General features: G+C 38.2%; 1 protein-coding gene and 1 long non-coding RNA gene across 3 annotated transcripts in view; one reads left to right on the top strand and one right to left on the bottom strand.

Annotated features, from left to right (window-relative positions):
- Positions 1-378: 378 nt before the first annotated feature.
- Positions 379-21,435, bottom strand: part of GRM5 (glutamate metabotropic receptor 5) — a 504,989-nt gene continuing 483,932 nt past the window's right edge. The window contains exon 8 of the mRNA XM_077763047.1: positions 379-4,906. Within this exon, the coding sequence (XP_077619173.1) occupies positions 4,234-4,906 (673 nt within the window). The 3' untranslated portion in view covers positions 379-4,233. The remainder of the gene's footprint in view (positions 4,907-21,435) is intronic.
- Positions 4,765-21,435, top strand: part of LOC144230709 (uncharacterized) — a 38,929-nt gene continuing 22,258 nt past the window's right edge. For both annotated transcript variants that reach the window (XR_013334845.1, XR_013334844.1), the window contains exons 1-3: positions 4,765-4,848; positions 7,197-7,284; positions 18,029-18,104. This is a non-coding gene — a long non-coding RNA (uncharacterized LOC144230709). The remainder of the gene's footprint in view (positions 4,849-7,196; positions 7,285-18,028; positions 18,105-21,435) is intronic.

The raw sequence follows: 21,435 nt of genomic DNA, 5'->3' as shown, positions 1-21,435 counted from the left end.
TGGTTGGTTTACATTTTTAATTTAATCTATTGTCCATAGGCTACTTTGTCAATCCCATAATTCGAATGTATAGATCATTCAGAATTTAAAGATTAATTAATAGTATGGCTCTTTCGGTCTTAGAAAACACTATTAAGACAACATTCTAAATATTTAAGGGGAAGAATCTTAAAGTCATACCATAGTTTCTTTTTTAATGTTTTTCAAAAAGTAACTGGCTTCACAAACACGAACTGTAACATGATTTAGACAACTGAGTAACAGGCAAGTGTACTTTTGAAGGCTAAAATAAAACACATTTATACAAGTACAAAGCAAAACAATGCTGATAAAAATGTTAAACTTTATGAAAAAAATCATTTGCAATTCACATCAAAATAATTTAACATTCTCTATTGTTTTAATAGTACAAGCTGCAACAACAAAGAAAGAACAGATACGCGCACACAATTTTAAAACCAAAATCCGTTAAAGTGCAGAAAAAAGTAAGTACAAGCACTTGTAGCCCACACAAATCTTTTAGGATTGGCACCATCTTTCTAAAACATCTATATTCTATATAGATTTCTAATTACAACACCACCAGCAGCTGCCATTGAATTCTAGAAATACACACAATATACATAGTATATTTGTTCACATTGGGAAGATCAGTGAAATTCAGCCAACTATTTTATACATGCCTCACTCTTCAACAGATAGTAGAGAATCTCCCAGGCCTCAGACCCTCTTAAAAGTGAATTTCAGTTTACCTTTATGCTTTTCACTGATCTGTATTTTTTCACAGTATAAAATCGTAAATGGTAACTATAGAGATTCTGACAGCTTGAGGGTTATTAATAAGCTGTGGCTAAATGTGAACTTAGATAGTACTTTTGAAGTCTCCAAAACATATACATTTTGTTGGGAGACTAGCATAGGAAATGAGTGGGGTTTTTTTTGTTTGTTTTTTGTTTTTCTTAAAAAGTGTTTAATTCCTGGTTTGGAAGTCACAGAACTGCAGCAGAGCCATTATACAATTCATTCACAGTCAGAAATAGCTCCTAGTCTTCCTGATCACTTGCTGGTAACAGCAGAAGCTCTGGAAAGACTTTTACTAACAAGGATTAGCACATTTGGGGATTTAGTGGTTTTCTTTGCTTCAGTCAAATCTCATATGGTTTTCCTTTGTGTACTCCCTTTCTTCTCCCTACCCCTAAACCAAAGAGATGCTTCTTCCCAATCCACATAGGGTCTTCTCAGGCTGCCCCTACTCCTCTCCCAGAAGAGTGAGTGGACTTAGGTGGTCCATGTAACTCGATCAAAGCAGGTCTTCTTTTTTTCATCCTTGGACCAAACTGTCCTTTAGGGTCACTTTTCTGAATCTCAGCATTTCACTGTACTTTCCCTTCTTTTAGTCATGCTTGTCTGACTGAATTATCACTGGACACCAGGAACAGGCTGTTTTCAAGGAAATTCAATGAAAATAGGTACCCAAATGAATTGTGAAGTTCATATCCTAGCCCTAGAATGAATATTCAGTTCTCCTTGTAGATTTATTACTTGGAACCTGGTATTAGAATTGGCAAAGAGACAGAGTTAGCATCATTCCAAAATAAACGATCCCAAGAATGCATTACTAATAATATTAGGCATTATACAATGTATTGAATGAAGGGGCAAAGGGCACAGAAACACAGAGAAAAGTACATCTTGTTCTCCTCTAATTGGATAAATATTTTTCTTATTACAGTTAGTTATAACTTCATATGGCAATTTATTTGTATTAAATTTTAATTTCTGATGAATTTTCTCATAAAGGGATGCATTTTTTTAAAGAAATATGTTACTAAAAATTTAGAAGAGAAATTTGATCATGGAGAAAGCTTTTTAAAAAAATAGTCTTCTGTTGGTCAACACAGTGAAGCTTACACTTGAAAATAAAATGGAAATCAACCTTAGCGTATAAGAAACAAATTTGAAACTTAGTTGAGTATATTTGGAAAGGTTTCAATGTTTAAGAAATCAAGATAGTAATCCCCAGGTGAATGTCACCCTTTTCATGAGGATTGAGGGGTGTTAATCAAAATATTTACATTTGTTTTTCAAGTAGAGGCAGAGTTCACTTTCAATGAATCTATAGAGCTTAGCTAAATTCACTCTGTTTCAAGAGTCTCATAATAACATGTGGGTTCAGGGTGCTCTGATGATATTTTCAAATCCGGTATGGGAAGTTTGGTTTCTAAAAATTTATATTTTAGTAAATTAATATTACCTTTTAATATTTTATATTGGGAGATTTGATTTTAAATTTATTATAAGAACAGATACAAGTAAAGGAAAATCAAGAAGTATATTTATTATAACTTTTAAAAGTGGGGCCTGATAAATTATGCCAATGGATATATTTCCATATCTCAACTCCTTTTTTAAAGTAGATATAAAATAAAAAATACATGCCAAAATAAGGATATTGAACTAAAAGAAAAAGGTTTCATTTATTTTTCTTTCTGCTAAAAATACACTTCTGCCTCACAGCAAATCTTTTTCATAAGGCTAGCTTTAGTATAAGGCTGGATCAACTGAACTTTAAATTTATAGGACACCTCCTCCTTTTATTATTATCCTTATTTTAAAATTTAAAACCAAACCAAACCAAACACAAAAAAACAAAAAAAAAAAGCATTTGGCACCTGAGGATAGCTGTAATGAGAAGAAGAAAGAGATGACCGTAGATGCAGGTCTTGAGCTATGATTTCTACCTATATGAGCCTATTAAAACACATGTATTTTTAGTATATCTTTAAATCTCTTTTCTGCAGTATTTAAAAAGTGACAGTATGAAGTGCACAAAATCATATTAATAATTATTTTAAAAAGGAAATACTAACAATTGCTTTGCCTCTTTTTGGAATGGCTAAGAGACTGTGTGGTTTATATTCATTAAGGTTCCTCTGTTTTAGTATTCTGTATTGCTTTGAAAAATCTACATTTGTCATAGTTCATAGCTGCCCTCTTTAAGCAGCCAAGAAAAGTTAAAATCACTGCTCACTGGCATAGCTGAATCTCTGCTAAGCCGACTTAACACAGTTTAAAATTTCCAGTGTAGTAAGATCGTGTTAGCTTTTTGAACAACAGTCCCTCCAATCATGTCGCTGTCTTCATTGGGTCTATAGACCATTCTTCCAGTGGTGGGACTTGGAAAGAACAGAGGAGCTCTTTGTGCATCAGGTTCTCAAAAGAAAGGAATGGAGAAGCCCAAATGCATATTTTAATATTTTAGCTGGCAATGCTAATGGAACAGCATTCATAAGGAGGAGTGGCCACGTTTTATGAAAGAGATAGCCAAGCTGGAGCTCAGGAATTATTATTATTATAAAGAGAATTTCCAGCTACACAACGTACCCCGGTGAGGGAATTACAAAACAGTATTCCAGAAAATATTTTTTTGCTACTCCAGTATTGATTGGCAACATGGTGAAATAGTCAAGAAATCTTCCACTGGTTTTCTTGGTTAATGGAGGTGAATTGAAATAACTAGGTGGTCTCCTGGATGCAGGCTTTTGAAAGAGGATTTCAAAACCAAATTGGAGAGGAACGTCTCTGGTAAAAGCCTTACACACATCAGCGCAGCAATCATTATCCGGTTGTGTGTTATGCCTGGAACACACTCACAACAATGCCTCAGTAAATACTGGGCCCAAGTTACTGCTTTTCAAAGTCTTTAAAGGACAGAAAAAAGAAAAAAAAAACCCAAAAAACAAAAAAGAGATAAAGGTTGACGTTTTGGTCCCAGATTCTGAGTTTGTTAGAAAATGTACATTCATGTTTGGTGAATCAAAGAATCTTCTGGGAAAAGAATTAAAGTAAACAAACAAAACTTTGTACAGTTGCTTAATAACTATGCTTTTCCCCCTCCATTATGCTGTTACACACTCATTGCTTCCCTGGAGCAAAGCACTTGGTATGGAACTGGTTCAACAGACTCCTTGTCAGCCCTCAAAAATATAAGCAGTGTTTCTTAAAAGCCCATGTTTTCTAAGGCCACTAGAAGAAAATCTGCCAAAGGATTTGTAGTCGGTGTCTTCGTCGGTTGATGTTAAATAGCACTATTAATCTCGTGTTTCCATTACGGGTGTACTTGGCGTCTTCCACCTCGGGTCTTAACCAGGCGACTATGCTTGTCACTGTGTCTGCGTGAACACGGGTGGTCTCGGCTCCGTTGGCGGAACCCAGCGTGGCTTCCAATGACATTCACAACGACGAGGAGCTCTGAGTGTAATCTCTTATGATAAGTGTGTCATATTTGGGAGACGAAGGGATACAGAGGGCCGACTCCGACACTGGCGAGTTGGGGGTTGTACTCCCCGAGTCCACCGAGTCTCTGAAGGGGGACGGCGGGGTGAGAGCCACCAGCTCCTCCAGGTCCGGCTTGCCGGCCGCAGCCTCCGGCCCTGTGGCCGGGGTCTCCCGGGCGGCGCCCCCAGCCGGCGGGGCCGCGACCGCGGGCTGCGCGCCGCCCGTGACCTCGATGGCGGGCAGCGGCTGGATTTCGGCGAACGTCGTCATGGTCGTGGGCAGCTGGATCTCTTTGGGGATCAGGTACGACGAGCAGAGCGGGGCGCCCACGCCGGGGCCGGGGGCCGTGGTGGACAGCATCATGGAGTTGAGCTCGCTGATGTTGGCGGTGAAGCGGGTCACCACGCTGCTGATCTGCTCCATGAGCGAGCCCTGCGAGGAGCTGCTGCGCGCCGCGGGCTCCGAGTGCAGCGACGGCNAGCTCTCTGTGCTCTTGGGGAAGGGCTTGATGACGGCCGTTTGGTTGGGGTTCTCTTTCTTGTTGATGTGGATGGACAGCCGCTGCCACAGGTGCTGCCCCCGGCTGCTCTTCTCGTTCTGGGCCCATGTGACGGATTTTCCATTGGAGCTGCGGGGAGAAGGGAGACCAGAGGTTACTCGGAGGTTCCGGGGGGCGGTTCCCAGTGTCGGGTTATGTATGAGGTTACGGATTGGGAAGGATTTTTCTTGTTCTTTCAGGAAACATGGCGTCAAAGGACACCACGGAAAGAGATCGTGGAAGTGGCCTTTGTTTCCTTGTACTGAGTTAAAGGTCTCTTTACTGTATTGGCCTTCCGTTTATCGTTACCATGAAGGTGTATCGGGGGTATAGTAGTAAGGATCAGGGAGTATTTATGGCGATTCTGCAGTAGTTCTGAGCAGCAGCTGGTTATGCTGCAAACCTAGAAGGGCTTGCATTGTGGCGGCAGTGTGCAGAAGCGCCTGGTACAGGACAGCCTCTGAAGGGAAACGCTGGAAATAGGACAACTCACCAACCCCAACATGAGAGGGCAGGGGAAGGGTTCGAGTCAAGGGTTACCAGGAAGTAGACCGGTTCCAGTTCAGTTTTTATTCTGCGAGCCAATGATTGGTGTATTTGGCTAGGGATTTCTGTCTGAATTCCTGACTTTGAACATAGTTTTAGTCTGCCTTATCTGCTGGAAAATAGAAATTCAAGGAACACATATACATAGTTCTGATCAATTAGAGCTTTTCTACTTCACCCACATTTTCCTCACAAATTTATTTTTAAGCCTACAACTTGATAACAGTTCTGTGAGGGACCATATTGCCTCTGGCACCTAGCATATTGCTTTCCAACTAGGGTCTTGATGAGTGTTACCTGACAGACATGATTTCGTAGAGCTTTTCTCCCTCTTCCCTTTCCCTAAGCAGTGCATTTTGGCCCTACATCATGAGGTCTGAAAGCTGCTCTGATGGTATAATTGGTGTCTTAGCCTCCCATCCTGTGTCCTCCTTACCATTAAATATGACACAACCTCTAAATCTACAGACCCTCTGTCAGGAACCTCACTTACGGTCAAAGAATGTGGCCTGAACTTCAGAAATGTTCTATGGAGATATCCTGGGGGTGATTTCTCATCACAAAGGAATTCAAGGTCTCTGTAACTAGGGGATCTGTTTTGTCCAGACAGCTCTGCTGCAGGTGCTATGACCAAGAGATAACCTTGGACAGTCTATGACAGCTTTGGCCACCCAATTTTATCATTTCAGCCAGTGGTGAACCTTAATTGTACTTAAAACTCATCTAGGGTATTTGTCAAATAGCCCAGGCAGGACTCCAGAAGATTCTGATCATCTAGATTGGGTTCCAAGGATAGCACTCCACCCCCAAACTAAGAATCTTTAACAGGAAGTTATCCTTTTTTTCTGGGTTCCCATTGCCCCCTTGGCCTCCTTGCTGGAGAGCTGAACTGCCTTTGTCAGGCAGGGGGCTGCGTTATATTTGGAGCTCACCTGCCTTGGGGCTACCAGACTGCAACTGCCAGATCCACTCTGCCTGAGGTACCTATTGATTTGATAACAGATCTCTGTTTCTGCAGCTCCTATAACAGGATGCTTTCTGTCTCTTTCCCATACTCCTTCTCATTTCTTCATCTGTCTTTTTCCTCTTTGTGGTCTTCCCTTTTCTGCTTCTTCCTTTGAAATCTCATTGCATTTAATCTACCCAATAGTTTGCAACCTGGTGTCCTTTAGAATTCTGGAATGTGATCTGTCCTGCACCCCTGCCCCTCTTCCTGCAAAGGACAGATCAGTAATTTCCAGGTCGGAGGTTGCTGTACATCCATGGAAGTAGAATAAGCCCTGCCAACCTACCTTGCCTTTCCAGGAGAGTTTCAGGATTTATTTCTACATTTTACATTAACCTGACCTGCCACTTTTATGTTTTTAGCGCATTACTTTCTTCTTCCCAGGTGTCTACTAAGTTCTGGAACAGGGCACAGAAGAAATGGGCCAGACTATTTATGGGATTTGATTGGGAGTATGGTTGCCAACAACCAACTCCCTTTCCCTTCTACCAGCAAGATAAGAAACGTGCATGTTGGGAAGGACAATTAGTCCTTCAGGTTGCTGAGGCCACTTTAGTACAAAGCTTGGGCTAGAAACTAGAAGCATGACTGGATTTACCCTACTAAGCTTTACTCTAGGAAAGTTCTTGCTCCCAACTTGGAGAGGTTTTGATGGAACATAAGTCTGGGTATTAATGGTGTCAGTCTTTGGAAGCACATGCAGTAGTGCCTAAAAACTTGATAGAAAGATGGAAAAGCCTTTGGATGAATGTGTGAGAAAGAAACTATCCTAACCAGCCAATCTGCACAAAATATTGACATTTTTCCTGGCCATGCCTTTGCTCATAGTGTTCATGTTCATTTGGGAGAGAGCACCAAACAATCTGAATACCAATGGAAATGGACACAGGAGACACCAGAGAAATGGAGTCCAAATGTGAGTACCTCATTTCATTCCTTGGGTCATGAAAGGTTTTTTCCCTCCACAATAAGTGGAAAATTTTAAGAATAAAAAAACCTGACTTATGACACCAATCTGTTTATTAGTAGAATGTAGTTTCTATAGGAAACAGACAGGAAACTAATCTATCTCATTCATTAGCACACAGGATCTTAATAAGCATTTGATAGACGAATAGGATTCTTAAACTAACCATTCGTAAGGACAACTGTGTGATGTCTTAGAAAGTGCATTGGCCAAAGAACTCTCAAATCTGGATTCTAATTCTGGATCTGCCAGCTTGGATGTTTGGAAAACAATAGTCTCTAAGCCTTGATAAAAAAGCAGAGAGTATATCATTTGGTGAAGTCTGTCGTGAGGATTAAATGAGACCATATAGATGAAAGCTTCTTGTAAGCAGAGGGTATCTAAAAGTGTTAATTTTTGCATTCCATGTGAACACTACATTTCAGAAAACAAAAACAGTATATTCATGGTTTTGAGCTCTGGTTGAGAAACAGAGAATTCAGTACAAAGTAAAATATGTAGTAAAGCCATAAAATATTTTTGGTTGTTTCTCCTTAACCTGTACCACTGATTGGAGTTCCATCAGGTTTGCTCTGTGGTGTTTCTTCCATGCTAAGTTGCCTCCTTGATCACATCCATTCCACTAAATTCTACATTATTCCTTTCCCAGAATTTACTTCTTCCTGAAATGCTCCTTCATTATGTTCCATCCTCTCTGCCTTTCTCTTTCTTTTGGCCTAAGCTTTTATCATATATTTTTTTTTTTTTTGGATTTTACCTTAATTGTCTTTATTTGAGAGAAGCACTCCTGACCCCATTCTGACTACATTAGATTCCCAGAGTCCTTGCATTAGGCACTTAATAACTCTTACCTGTATGTCCACCTCATCTGCTGGGTGGAGTGTTCTGAAGGTACAGACAGAGGGTTCTCTGTTTCCTGTTATATTCATAGTACCCAGTGCACTGCCTAGAACATGGTATGTGCTCAATAATATTTTGAACTAATAATTGAGTAGATAAATGAATATGATTAACAAAATCCATACTGAATTGTTTTTGGTAGAATTAAGTTTAAAAAATAATTCAATAGTAAAAAATAATTCAATGTTAATGAAATTCTAATTCATCTTATGGATCAATTTACTTTTTATAAACTCACTGGAATCAGTAGTACTCAGTAGATACTTCATTAAGTAAGAACAAAAACACAGATCTTCATCTCTAATGTGAAAATCACAAAGGAAGTATTTGTTCCTTTTTTGTAATCTATATGTATATGTATGTATATGTACCTGTGTGTGTGTGTGTGTGTGTGTGTGTGTGTGTGTGTGTAGTGAAACTTCTTAGTGATGAAAGCTTATGGAGGCAGTGTGGATAGACCCAGAATGTGGGTTTAAGATATGGCCTAGTGATGATGGGCCAATCACTTAACACCGTTGCATCTCTTTGTTCTTTGGCAAAAAATGGAAGAAATAAACCTCTCCTGCTCGCCTCACATGATTTCAGAGGAACCAAATAGTGGTACGCATGAGAGTACTTTATAAAGCATAGTACCTCTACAGACCTTACCATCAAATCTTCAATCAATTGAGGTAAAATCTTTATTATTATTGTCGTTGTTGTTACTGAGAACCTTTTTTTTTCCTTAAGCATCAGGATTATACATTTTTTCCTAAGGACCTTGAGGTAAGAAAAGGGAAAGCAAACTTTTCCTCACCTGTCTATAGCACTTGACCTTCCCTACTGAATATTTTGGGCATTAGAAAAGGAGGAGGAGGAAAGAGGAGTGGAGGAGAAACAGAACAGATGGTTTGCTATACCTGGAAAGGAGGACAATTAGGCAAAAAAAAAAAAAAAAACTATAAAAACTTTGTCCTCTTTCCAGGCACCAATTAACCCTTTATCAAATATAATCCTATATACTCTAATGTTCTTTCTACTATGACAACTTGTTCTTTATTTCTTGGGGCAGGGGTGCATTTTGATCATGTTATTTGAGGGTTAGGTTTTTTGTTTGTTTACAGTTTGTGTGTGCCAAAATGACACCTTCTACCTTTATTCTCAGAAGTTCTTTCCCCAGAGCAGTCCGGAGAGAGGAATAGTAAGATTATGAGCTTCCTAATACAAAAAATACTTTAAAAACTTTTTTTAAAGCTCGTAGTATTACTAGCAAATATGTCTTTGGAATGACTTCAGAAAATACTAGGCCAATAAAAGAATTTCATGAATTAAGAATATTATAAGTAGAAAATTTCCAATTGCAGTACCATTTTCTATACATTTTCTTAAGCTTTTTTTCAATATATTTTTAATTATAAAGTATGGAAATAAAGTTTTTAAAAAATAATGAGGAATTGGATATTGTTTATATTCAGACATTCTAAATTAGGTGGAATGAGTTCTTTCTGAGCCTTACCTAAAATCTGACATCTTGATTATGACAATTACATTGAGAAATACACCATAATATATTTTAAAAAATGGCAGAATCATCCATATACATTTCCCCAATTAAGCATAAATGGATATAAATAGTTATCTTGCTGACAAAAAAATTTTAATGGCCATGATGGTATATGCATTAGAAATATACGTACAGACAAAAACACTTGAGTAAATGGAAATGAATTATCTACCAAAGACACAGTAATCAAGCAATATCACCTCATATTTGCATAGTGTTTATAACATTTTTAGGAACACTGATTGTCAAAGATAGATAGGATCAATGTCTTTGTCCTCCTTGCAAAAATACGAAAATTGAGGCTCAGATAGGCGATTTGCCCAAAGTCAAGCAGTTAGAAAATGGCAACCTGGGACCAATACTATCTCATGATTTCCAATTCCATTTTTCATGACAGTACAACATGCATCTTTGCTTTGTGAAGTGAACTGTCCCTATTTCATGGACGAGAAGCCCTCAAATGTTACCTGGTGATGATATGCATTTTTAAGCAGATACGTTAGTCATTTGATTTATATTCTCTGTAACCATGTCTTTGTACTTAATCATCTACTTTGAGGTCTCAAGAAAGCACCCTTTATTACTCTTTGGTCGTTACCTCAAATAGCACAGGTTGATCAAGCACTTATATTTGTCAAAGATAATGACTGGGTGCCTCAATGATGAAGGCACTTGAAGCTTACAACCATATAAATAAATATTATATGGCAATTTTCATCCCTTCTTTTTTTCTCCTATGCTGTGATCTGGTAAAAGACAGTTGTCCTATATGTAGCCCACTTATTTTCTCTCTGACTTATTTTGGAATACCTCTAAAGAGAATGGTATAAATTTGAGGATAACTTTAAATCTGCACTATTTTGCAAATTTTGGCATTTCAACTAATGGTAATAAATGATATGATACCTTTGCAAATGATTGTGATTCATCAGTACTTTTTTTAAATGTTTATTTACTTTGAGAGAAAGACAGAGCACAAGTGGGGGAAAGGGCAGAGAGAGAGGGAGACACAGAATCTGAAGCAGGTTCCAGGCTCTGAGCTGTCAGCACAGAGCCTGATGTGGGGCTTAAACCCACAAACTGTGAGATTATGACCTGAGCTGAAGTCGGACGCTTAATCGATTGAGCCACTCACATGCCCCTCTTCATTAGTACTTTTTGATAATGTGGTGGAGAGTTATTATTAGGAGACTTCCCTCAAAGAGGACAAGAGAAAAGATGCATATAGAAGGCTAGCAATATGAGTTACTTATAGGGTTATTTTTCTTTTTTCCAGGACCTTGAAATGAGGAAGTAGATAGGCAGGTGGAAAGTTGCTAAGGACAAAAAGTGAGAGATTGTGGAGCATGGGAACAAGCAGTTCATTGGATAACTATAGGGTACAGATCACAAGGGATTCAAAACTTCACAAGAAGAAGAAAATTTTTCTAGTAGGAGGGGAGTGGCCAGGGAACAATGCGTGCCTACAAGAGACAGATTGAATCTACACTTTGAAAATTTAGTAGATTATGGCAAAATCCAAAAAGAACAGTAGGCATTGCCATCCAGGGAAAAGTAGCAGTGACATAGGTTCAGGAATCCACAAGGATATTCCAGGATAACCAGTAGCCCAGTTTGACTGGGTGGGGATGGGGAAGTTAAAGCATCAGAAGTAGAGTTTGGACATTTTTGTCTGCTATAAAAATTCTTTGTGGTTGCCCCTTACCTACAAGGATCTTCCTTCTTTTCCTTTCTTTCGCTATTTTAATAACTAATTTGTAACTAACCTTGGACTTACTAGTCTCTGGAATAGGTAGATGGTCTAATATAGTTGACCAGAGAGATGGTCTAATTATTAGATATGTATGAAATCTGTATGCTTGATCAATAAATAAGTGAATATATAAAGAAATACTCATGAGTTCTTTTCTGTGTTATTCTATTGCAAGAATTATTTTTTGTTATTTAATATTTTATGTATTTGGTATTTCTCAAGCTCAACCAAAACAATTAAATGCAGGAATCATGCCATAACCTTCTTTAAACCCTCACTGCAGCTTCATCCATTGATCTATTCCTTGTCTGGCCCCAGTCCTGATCCTACTTCAGGAATATGTTAAGGCCTAATTAATATCTGTTAAGTTAATTAGTCCTTCAGGCGATAAGGAGCCAAGAAGATTGACAAACAAAATAGTGGTGTCCAGAGTAGATTTAAGAAGCTGTTTTAATAGTGCAGGGATACAGTGTTAAGATGCTAACAGGTGTGGAAAAAATGAAGATGGAAAGAAATATAGTGATATTCTAAAACTATTGTGAATGAAAAGACATTTGTGCTTGGTATTGGAGGAATTTAGACAAAAGGTTGCTCACTGGGGAAAGAAGTTTCAAGGAAGGATTTGCAAATACAGTGGAGATTAGCGAGGCCTTAAAGACTGGGAAATGTTAAAATAACATGGATAAACAAAATCCAATTAATATTTATGTGTTGCAGATATGGCAAAGAAGGTAATTCCACATGCTCAACCCCTTGAAACCCTTCCAACAACCTTGTGAAGTGGACTTTCGCATCCCTTTTAAGTAGCTGGCAGTGAGCAGGGGCTGCCTGTTTTTATGATAATTTCCCCAGAGAACGTCTCTAACTAGGCATTCAGTCTCCAATGAAATCCTTGTGGGAGGAGAACCATTGGCCCTATTTTAACTAGTCTTTGGTTTAACAGGAGGTCTTTTCTTCGACAAGTCACAATCCATTCGGGGTGGGTTACTCAAGTGCCCAATAGTTCTAGTACAGCTGCTACTTCGCCCACATCCCCATAGAGAGAAAGCATCTAACAAAGGATGTAAAGCATGTTCCAAGGCGTTTTGTTGGATCATCACAGCATTTTCTTTCTCAAGTTACGCTATTTTTTTAAATTCAAAGTTCAGTAACCCAGACTCAAACTTCAAACTAAACTGCTCCTCATACTGAGATGTAAGTTCTACACTTTGGTTGAAGTGCTTCAATGAAGATTAGAGGATTTTTTCCCCCAAAATGGAGATGATTTTTTTCCAGCAATTACTATAAAGCCCAGATTACAATTTCATAAAAAGAGAACAAAAGAAGATACAGCTAGTTTGCTGTGTGGAAGACTTTGTGGAAGAATCCAGCTTGATTTAAAGATTGAATAAAACATGGGATTAGGATTGATGACTAAGAAGAGCAGGGTCCTGGAATGATAATAGCTCCCCTTTGAATAGAATTTTACACCTCACAAGATGTTTTCATCTGTTTTATTATATTTGACCTTCACAACAGCTGTCTAACATAGCACTTATTGCATGGTGTTTTTAATCACTTATTTACAAGTCTGTTTCTGCACTAAACCTGGGCACTCCAGGGGCAGTGATGGGTCATTTCCAATGCTTGGCATGATGCCTGGGGCAGAGTAGGTGGGCTGGGAGTGTTAGGGAAAGGAAGCAACTTAGAATGCCTTCCTTGAGAGGGCACTTGTAGGGATGAGCACTGGGTGTTGTATGGAAACCAATTTCACAGTAAATTATATATATAAAAAAAGAATGCTTTCCTTGAATGCTTGGTGTAAACAGATATTATTAACCTGTACTATAGATGTAAAACCTGAGGCTTATGGAACTTAACTAATATGCCCTAGTCTAGTAAAAGGCAAAACAATGCCCCAAATAGGACCTTAAATCCAGAGTTACTGCCAACATACGATACTGCCTGTGTGCTAAATGCACACAAAAACTAAGGGGCTAACAAGACACATCCTTACAGAGCATCCAGGTAAATGATAACACTCAAGTTTGTATCCATAAAATGACCTGATAATAAATTCCTAAGCTTCCTATGATATCAATGAGATATCAACAAATTGACCTGAACATTGCAGAGATGAATACCGAGGGACTCTAGAATAACAAAATGTCCCCAGACTGTTAGAATGGTTACTGAAAAATTGATTTCTGCTTAGAAAGAAAGATTCCTTTTCATCTTAAAGTGCCTTCTCTAACATATTTAACTTAAATGTAATGTGTGAAGATTACCTTAGTTTTGAGGCTTGAAACCTGGTTGTTCTCTTCCACCAATGTACTTGCTATTTATACAAAGCTCTTGGCTTAAGGTATTTTTGATTATTTTTTCTTACTGGATGTAAATAGGCACCTGCCACAGATACAAAGTGCTAAGAAAGTTCCAGTCCTGTTCCCTTTGAAATGCTTCAGATGCTGAACACACATACACCCACTCTTTTTCTCTCTTCCTTGTGGCAAGGACACTTAACATGAAACCTACCCTCTTAACAGGTTTTTTTTTTACCGTACAATACAATAATGATCCCTTTACATATGTCAGGACAGATAATAACTAAAAAAAAAAGGTAACAAGTATTGGTGAGGATGTGCGTAAAAAGGAACCCTTGTGCACCGTTGGTGGGATTGCAAACTGGTGCAGCCACTGTGGAAAATGGTATAGAAGTTCTTCAGGACATTAAAAATAGATTACCATATAATCTAGCAATCGCATTTCTGGGTATGTGTCCAAGGGAATTAGGATAGGATCTCAAAGAGGGATTAACACTACCATGTTCACTGCAGCATTATTCATAGTAGTAAAGACGTGGAACAACCTAAATGTCCATTGATGGATGAAGAGACAAAATGTGTCCTTTTGAACTTTAAAAAAAAAAAAAAAAGACATCCAGATATCCAACAGGCAGATGAAAAGGTGCTCATCATCACTAATCATCAGGAAAATGCAAACTACAATGAGATATCACCTCACACCTGTTGGAATTGCTAGAATCGAAAAGACAGGAAATAATCAGCATTGGCAAGGATGTGGACAAAAGAGAACTCTCATGCACCATTGGTAGGTATGTAAATTGCTGCAACCACTATGGAAAACAATATGGAGGTTCCTTAAAAAATTAAAAATAGAACTATCATATGATCCGGTAATCTCACTTCTGAATATTTATCCAAAGGAAATGAAATCACTGTCTTAAAAAAAGACATCTATACCCCATGTTTACTGCAGCATAATCTATAATATCCAAGACACAGATACAACCTTAGTGTCCATCAACAGATGAATGGGTAAGGAAAGTGTGGGATATATATGTGTATAGATTTAAGGTCCTATTTGGGACATTGTTTTGCCTTTTATTTGACTTGGGCATATTAATTAAGTTCCACACGCAATGGAATATTATCCAGCCATTCCCAAAATAAGGAAATCTCACTATTTGTTACAATATGAATGATGTAGATGAAATGTGAAGACATTGTGATAAGTAAAATAAGTCAGACAGAGAAAGGCAAATATTGCATGATATTATGTATACCTGGAATTGCAAAACCCTGAACTAATAGATACAGAAAATAGATTGGTGGTTGGTGGAGGAGGGAGCAGGTGGTGGGTGAAGTGGGTAAAGAGATCTAAAAGGTACAAACTTCCATTTATAAGATAAATAAGTCCTGAGGATCTAATATACAACATGGTGACCATAGTTAATAATACTCTATTGTATATTTGTAAGTTGCTAAGAGAATAGCTCTTAAAAGTTCTTATCACAAGAAAAAAATTGTAAGTGTGTGGTGATGGATGTTAACTAAATTTACTGTGGTGATCATTTTAATATATATATATCATATAATTATGTTGTACACCTAAAACTAATACAATTTTATATGTCAGTTATATCTCAATAAAAAAAGAAATTGTATCCTTTTAGTATTCAAACAACTTCTTACATTTATCCTATACACTATTCTCTTGTTTATGTCAATCTTCCTGATTCCTCACAGATGACAAGAATTACAGATATTCCTGATTAATATTTACTTTTGTCTTTTGGTTGCAATATGCTGCCTTCTGTATGTATATCTGATATCCTCAAATTTAATTTTTTTTACTACTTTAAAATATCCATGTATATGTGTTTTCATATACATGTTATTTTTAATTCTTCAAAACAATATGTGAGGCAGTTGTCAACATCATGTCTATTTTATGGACTATAAACCTGATGCATACATAGATTCGTTGGATTTGTGTGCACAAAGGTAGAAAATAGTTAAGGTGTAAAATCTTTCTGTGTATGATACTAAAGCCTATGTCTTTCCAATGAATACTGATTCTAGGAGTATGGAAGACATAGTATCATAAAAGCATAGTCTTCCCTTAGAAGGCATGTGAAGTATAATGGCAAAAAATTGTTAGGTGTAGAAACTCTATTTCATAGATCTTTGTCTGGTATGAAGCATAGAGCCTTATGCATAGTAAGTGATGAATTAACATTTAAAAAATAAATAATCCTTATGTTGAAGAATCAGTTCAAAATGACTCATGAAACATACAGTTAGATGAAATAGTGATTCAAGTTTATAGAACACTCAGCTCTATGGAATAATTAGCCCTTATTTTGGTATTATCCACCTGAAGGGAACATGGCAGTAAGATTAGGTAGACATTGCAAGATGTTATCCATATTTTGCGATGGGTGTAAAGGTAGCGAGTATGCGTCTAGCATTGATGTCTTTCTCTAGAGCTTAGGAATGTAAACTGATAACTCCCAGGCAGCTCCCTTTGTGGTGTTTGTCGTATCAGACACTGTTCTGATTTCTTTCTTCCCTTTCACAGGAAATTGTAAGCTATTAAGTCTTTTGCCTCAAAATATATACAAATATTTATATTTGGACATAACTACTAAATTTTCATACATATGTGTTTCGTGGACAAGGACAGCAGCTTTACAAAAGGTCTTTACAAAAGACCAGCTCCTTCCCCCATTCCCCCCAACAAAAAGGATGTTAGAGTACAGAAACTGAGATGAGAGAGCCAGGGAATCCAAGGAGTCCCATTACTATTTTGTCATATTTTGAATTATGCCACAGGCTGAAAGAAGTAGAATATACTTACGGTAATCTTCTGTTTTCCAAAAGAACAGGTGATTCTTTTGGAAAAAAATAAGCAAAGGAAGTTAGGAATCTGGTTTATATTATTATATTTGTGGCACTTATAAAAGTTAAGTATTTCTAGTCCATTCACAAGACATTAGCTGAACTAAGTTTTTGTCAGACTTATAAAATATTTCCCTAAGAAATTTCATTTTCTAAAAAATGTTTTAATATTATTTACTTATGAGAGAGAGACAGAGCACGAGCACAGGAGGGGCAGAGAGAGAGAGGGAGACACAGACTCTGAAGCAGGCTCCAGGCTCTGAGCCATAAGCACAGAGCCCGACGTGGGGCTCGAACTCACAAACCGTGAGATCATGACCTGAGCTGGGGTTAAGAGTCAGATGCTTAACAGAGTGTGAGCCACCCAGGTGCCCCTGGATCACAGATTTAACACCTAAATGTAGCCTATTACTCCTGCAGTTTCCAACAGAATGAGTTTTGTTTCTTTATTAAAATTGTCAGTTATTTAGAGTGGAGATTATTCCATACCCATGGTCCCTAAAACAGTGCAGTTTACATACAGAGAGGTTCTCCTTGTACTATTATTGATTGATTATCTGAATCAACAGTCCCAGAGTACTTTTGGATTCTGAGGGTAGAAAATTGAACAAGACATGTTTTTGCCTTTAAAAACCTCAAGTCTAGTGGAAAGCGATAGGTGACCAGATAACATGTAATATCAGAGGTAAACTCAAAATACTTTAGAATTATGAGTTTGGTTAGGTGTAAAATAGATTGTAGGAGTTTTAGAAAGCTTTCAAAAAGGAATTGACATGAGATTTGGGTTTCGAAAACTGAGTGAGAGTTTGTCAGGGAGAACAGAAATGGGGGTTCGAGAAGATGGATACAAGGAGAAAGGAAGGGCAATCCAGGTAGAAACACAGCATGTGTGAAGGTATGAAGCTGTAGAAGGGAGTCTGCATGTCTGGAGAATGGTAAGAAATTTGGGGTGTCTGGAGAAGAGAACACATGCTGAAACAGAGGGAATAAAGGACAAAGAGTTAGTGTGGGAAGACCCTTCTACTCTGAGTGCATGGGTTTGGATTTGATTCCAGGTGCCAGGTATCATAGTGGTTAGAGTGTGAATTCCAGAATCCAACTGAGTTTGTCTCCAATGTGGACTTTGTTATTTACCTTTTTAAAGATCAAATAAGAGATCATATAGGTAAAACACTTATACTAGTGTCTGCTGTCTTTCCAATAAAAGTTAGCTCCTTTTATAGGTAACCATGGAAGAACATGAATTTTAAAGCATAAAAAATGTATCATTGAATTAATTTTGCTGTTGCTATTTTATTTTACATACGTTACCAGAATTGACTGTTGGGAAAATGACCATGATGGCAGGTGGAGAAGAGAAGAGAAGACCAAAAAAAAAGGACTTTCTAAGGTGAGTAGCCTTGGGTAACAGTAATACTAAATAGAATCTATGGAATGCCTTCTGTGTGCCACACAGTCTGCTAAATGCTGTGCTTGCATTATCATATTTAATTTTCACAGGATTAAATAGTTAAGGGGAGTGCTATATTATTATCTTCATTTTACAGAAAGTGGAGATTAAGGAGGTAAAATGGCACCTCAAGGTCACACTGGCTAAGATTAGAACCAGGTTTTAAAGTCTTTGATTTCAGAATCTTCACTAAATTATTCTAATTTAGGTTATTTAATAATTTAATATCCCTGGGCCTCATTTTCCTCATCTGTACTACGGAAAGATCATTCTTGGGAGGATTGAGTGCATAACCAATGTGAAGGGACTGCTATAGTGTCTGATGTATAGTAATTATAGCAATGATAGTAACTGTTACCTGTTTTAGAACATCTCTCAATATAAGTTGGAACATTAATATGAAACTGACTTTGGGGAGGAGTGAAGAGAAGATTACTTCAGTAGTCATATCATCATGAAACTAGCTGGCTTCATACTAAAAAGAAAAACATCGCTCTTCTGTGGCTCTGAATTTTATATAACTGTGTGCAGTCCTTTCTGAACACTCAATCCAGGTTAATATTATTTTGTTTATCTTACTCCTAATTCTGTTTGCACTGGCATAAGCTGTAGTTTCTGATGTCAAATGAGGATTTAATTGGACACATACATGTTCCTGTGGGAAAGGAGTTTCTGCTGAATTGCAATGATCTGTTTTTATGACTTTGTTCCCCCGTGGACTATAGATCTGCAAGGGCATTAGTCAAGTCTTGGTCATCTATTTATCTTTAGAGTCATGTAAGTACTTGGCTCATGGTAGGTGCTTAATAAGTGAGCATAACATGAAGGAGGAAATCATTGAATTAATGAAAGGCAAAATAATCTTAACACAGACATCACAGTTTGGGGTTGTTTTTGAAATCTGAGTTCTTGGCGATTATGACATCACTGTTACTAGGTTCTCTAACGGCTCTAGTAGACATTTATACTCACTAACATTAGATGCTGCATCTATTAGGTAAAAATCAGTGACTCAGGTGATTGCGGGTTTAACACGCCACCTAACTGATAACCATAATATTACAACAGTAAAAATAACCCCATACCTCCCTCTTCCCTTCAAGCCCTGATGGGGACTGTAGATCCATCTATTTTATTTGATTAGGGAGTTCTTTTTCAAAGAGAAACTGGGAGGCTCAGGATGTCTGTGCCTCCCCTTCATGGGATATAACATGAGTGCCTCAGAATGCAGACTCCAGTGAGCACCCTGATGGAATGGCCCTGCTGAGACAGGAGATAATAATAATCATTTTTGAGGTTTTAGCCATCCCTGAGGTGGACCCTCTCAGTATGAAATCACACGATAACAGGGTTTAGAGAATTTCCGGTTCTCAGAACAACTTCCTGTTTAGGACTCTCTTTCACTTCTCCTGCAATCAGGAGGTCTCTGCTCTGAAACACACTTAAACTGTCCACTGTGAAAATACAAAAAGATGATGAGTTATGCTAGATTCAGAGGGAAGGAAAAAAAATTCACATAAAAGGAAAACAACAAATATTTCAGGAAGCTAGTGTGCTATGGACACATATAATATTCTTAGTCTTTTCCAGATGTGGGGGTGGAGGGAAAAGGGGGAAGTGACGGACTGTCTCTAAGGCTCTGTCATTGTTTCAGGGAAGATAATAGTGTTCAGCTCTAGGGCAACATGCACTGTAAATCTCTCTCTCTCCCTGCTGGTACCTTGGCTCTGGAAGGAGAGTCACCTCAGGCATGAATTCACCAGGTCCTGTACTGTCCATAGCTTCAGCATAGAAAACAGGCAAATGAGGTACAGGGACACACTCCTGGTTTTCTGTGGTGGTTTGAGCTTCCCTCAGCCCCTCCCTGGGGCTGGTTGGTTGGTTATGGCCACAGATGCAGCCTAGATGTTTGCAGAGTAAATGTGCTTGACTATGACTCGGAAGTTAACAGCGGGGAGGAGTGGGAGCTGACAAGAAAGAGGGCTTCATCAGTGGATACTAAAAGTATCTGTAAAACTTGAATAGTTTTTCTTCCCCCAGCCCTTCCATTCAATTCCAGAGGAAGCAAAGTGGGATGAACTGCTCTAACCTCTTATTTAGCAATGGTTTACATTGCAGTTGTCTTTTCTCTGATATCTTCTCTCTTAATTTTCATTTTAAACTTATCTCTCCTAGCGTGTTTGGGTGGCTTAGTTGATTGAGCGTCTGACTCTTGATTTCAGCTGAGATCATGATCTCATGGTTTTGAGACTGAGCCCCGTGTTGGGCTTCAGGCTGAGCATCGAGGCTGTTTAAGATTCTCTCCCTCTTCTCCTCCCCTCCTTGCATGTGCCTATGCGCGCTCTCTCTCTCTCTCTCCTTCTCTCAAAGAATAAAAAATAAATAGGGGTGCCTGGGTGGCTCAGTGTGTTAAGCATCCAAGTCTTAATTTTGGCTCAGGTCATGATCTCTTGGTTCATGAATTTGAGCCCTGTATCGGGCTCCATGCTGACAGTGTGGAGCCTGCTTGGGATTCTCTCTGTCTCTCTCTCTCTATCTCTCTTTCTCTGTTCCTTGCCCAGTCTTTCTCTTTCTCTTTCTCAAAATAAATAAATGTAAAAAATAAAAGTAAATTTAAAAAATAAACTTATTTCTCCTGGCTAAATGTCTTTGTGTGTGTATGTGTGTATTTATGTGAACAAATATGAAGTTGTAAAATAATATTTGACAGTCTTAGACATTTTGGCCTCTCCTTTTATGTGTCACTAGGCCTTTTCTTTTCCCTAATGGAAATCTCTTCTAGAACACTGAAGGACTTCCTCTCCCTCCCATTCACTTTCACTTTCTTCCATTAGTTTTTATTTAATGCTAAAGAAATGGTAAGGAAGAAAAAGTAGGAAGGGAAGACCATTTATTCTCAATGAATTATGCTTATCCATAGGGCTGAGGTTGGTCATTCCAACAGAACTATCTTTACTAAAGCATGCAGTAGTCCCCGTGCTTCACCAGGATGTAATAAGCCTTGTCATTACCTTGGCTGTATCCAAACAAGTGAGGAAATGAAGGTTACTATTATCTTGCTACTATAGAGAAACTTGGACTATTCTCAGTGTAGATATGTTGAATTGCTATCTCTGTAGATCTGGACCTGATCCAGGAAGGCTTGGTCTGGTTGATCTGGAGTCCCTTTACTCTCTGTGTCCCATTATCTGCTGTCTCCTCCTTCCCAGTCTCAATCAAGACAGTCTTAAGCAAATCTAATTGCTGGGCTGATCATATGGGAGAGTACTAA

This window comes from Crocuta crocuta, unplaced genomic scaffold (genome assembly GCF_008692635.1).
Source record: "Crocuta crocuta isolate KB4526 unplaced genomic scaffold, BGI_CrCroc_1.0 scaffold614, whole genome shotgun sequence".
Lineage (NCBI taxonomy): Eukaryota > Metazoa > Chordata > Mammalia > Carnivora > Hyaenidae > Crocuta > Crocuta crocuta.
This window is presented reverse-complemented; position numbering and strand designations above follow the sequence as displayed.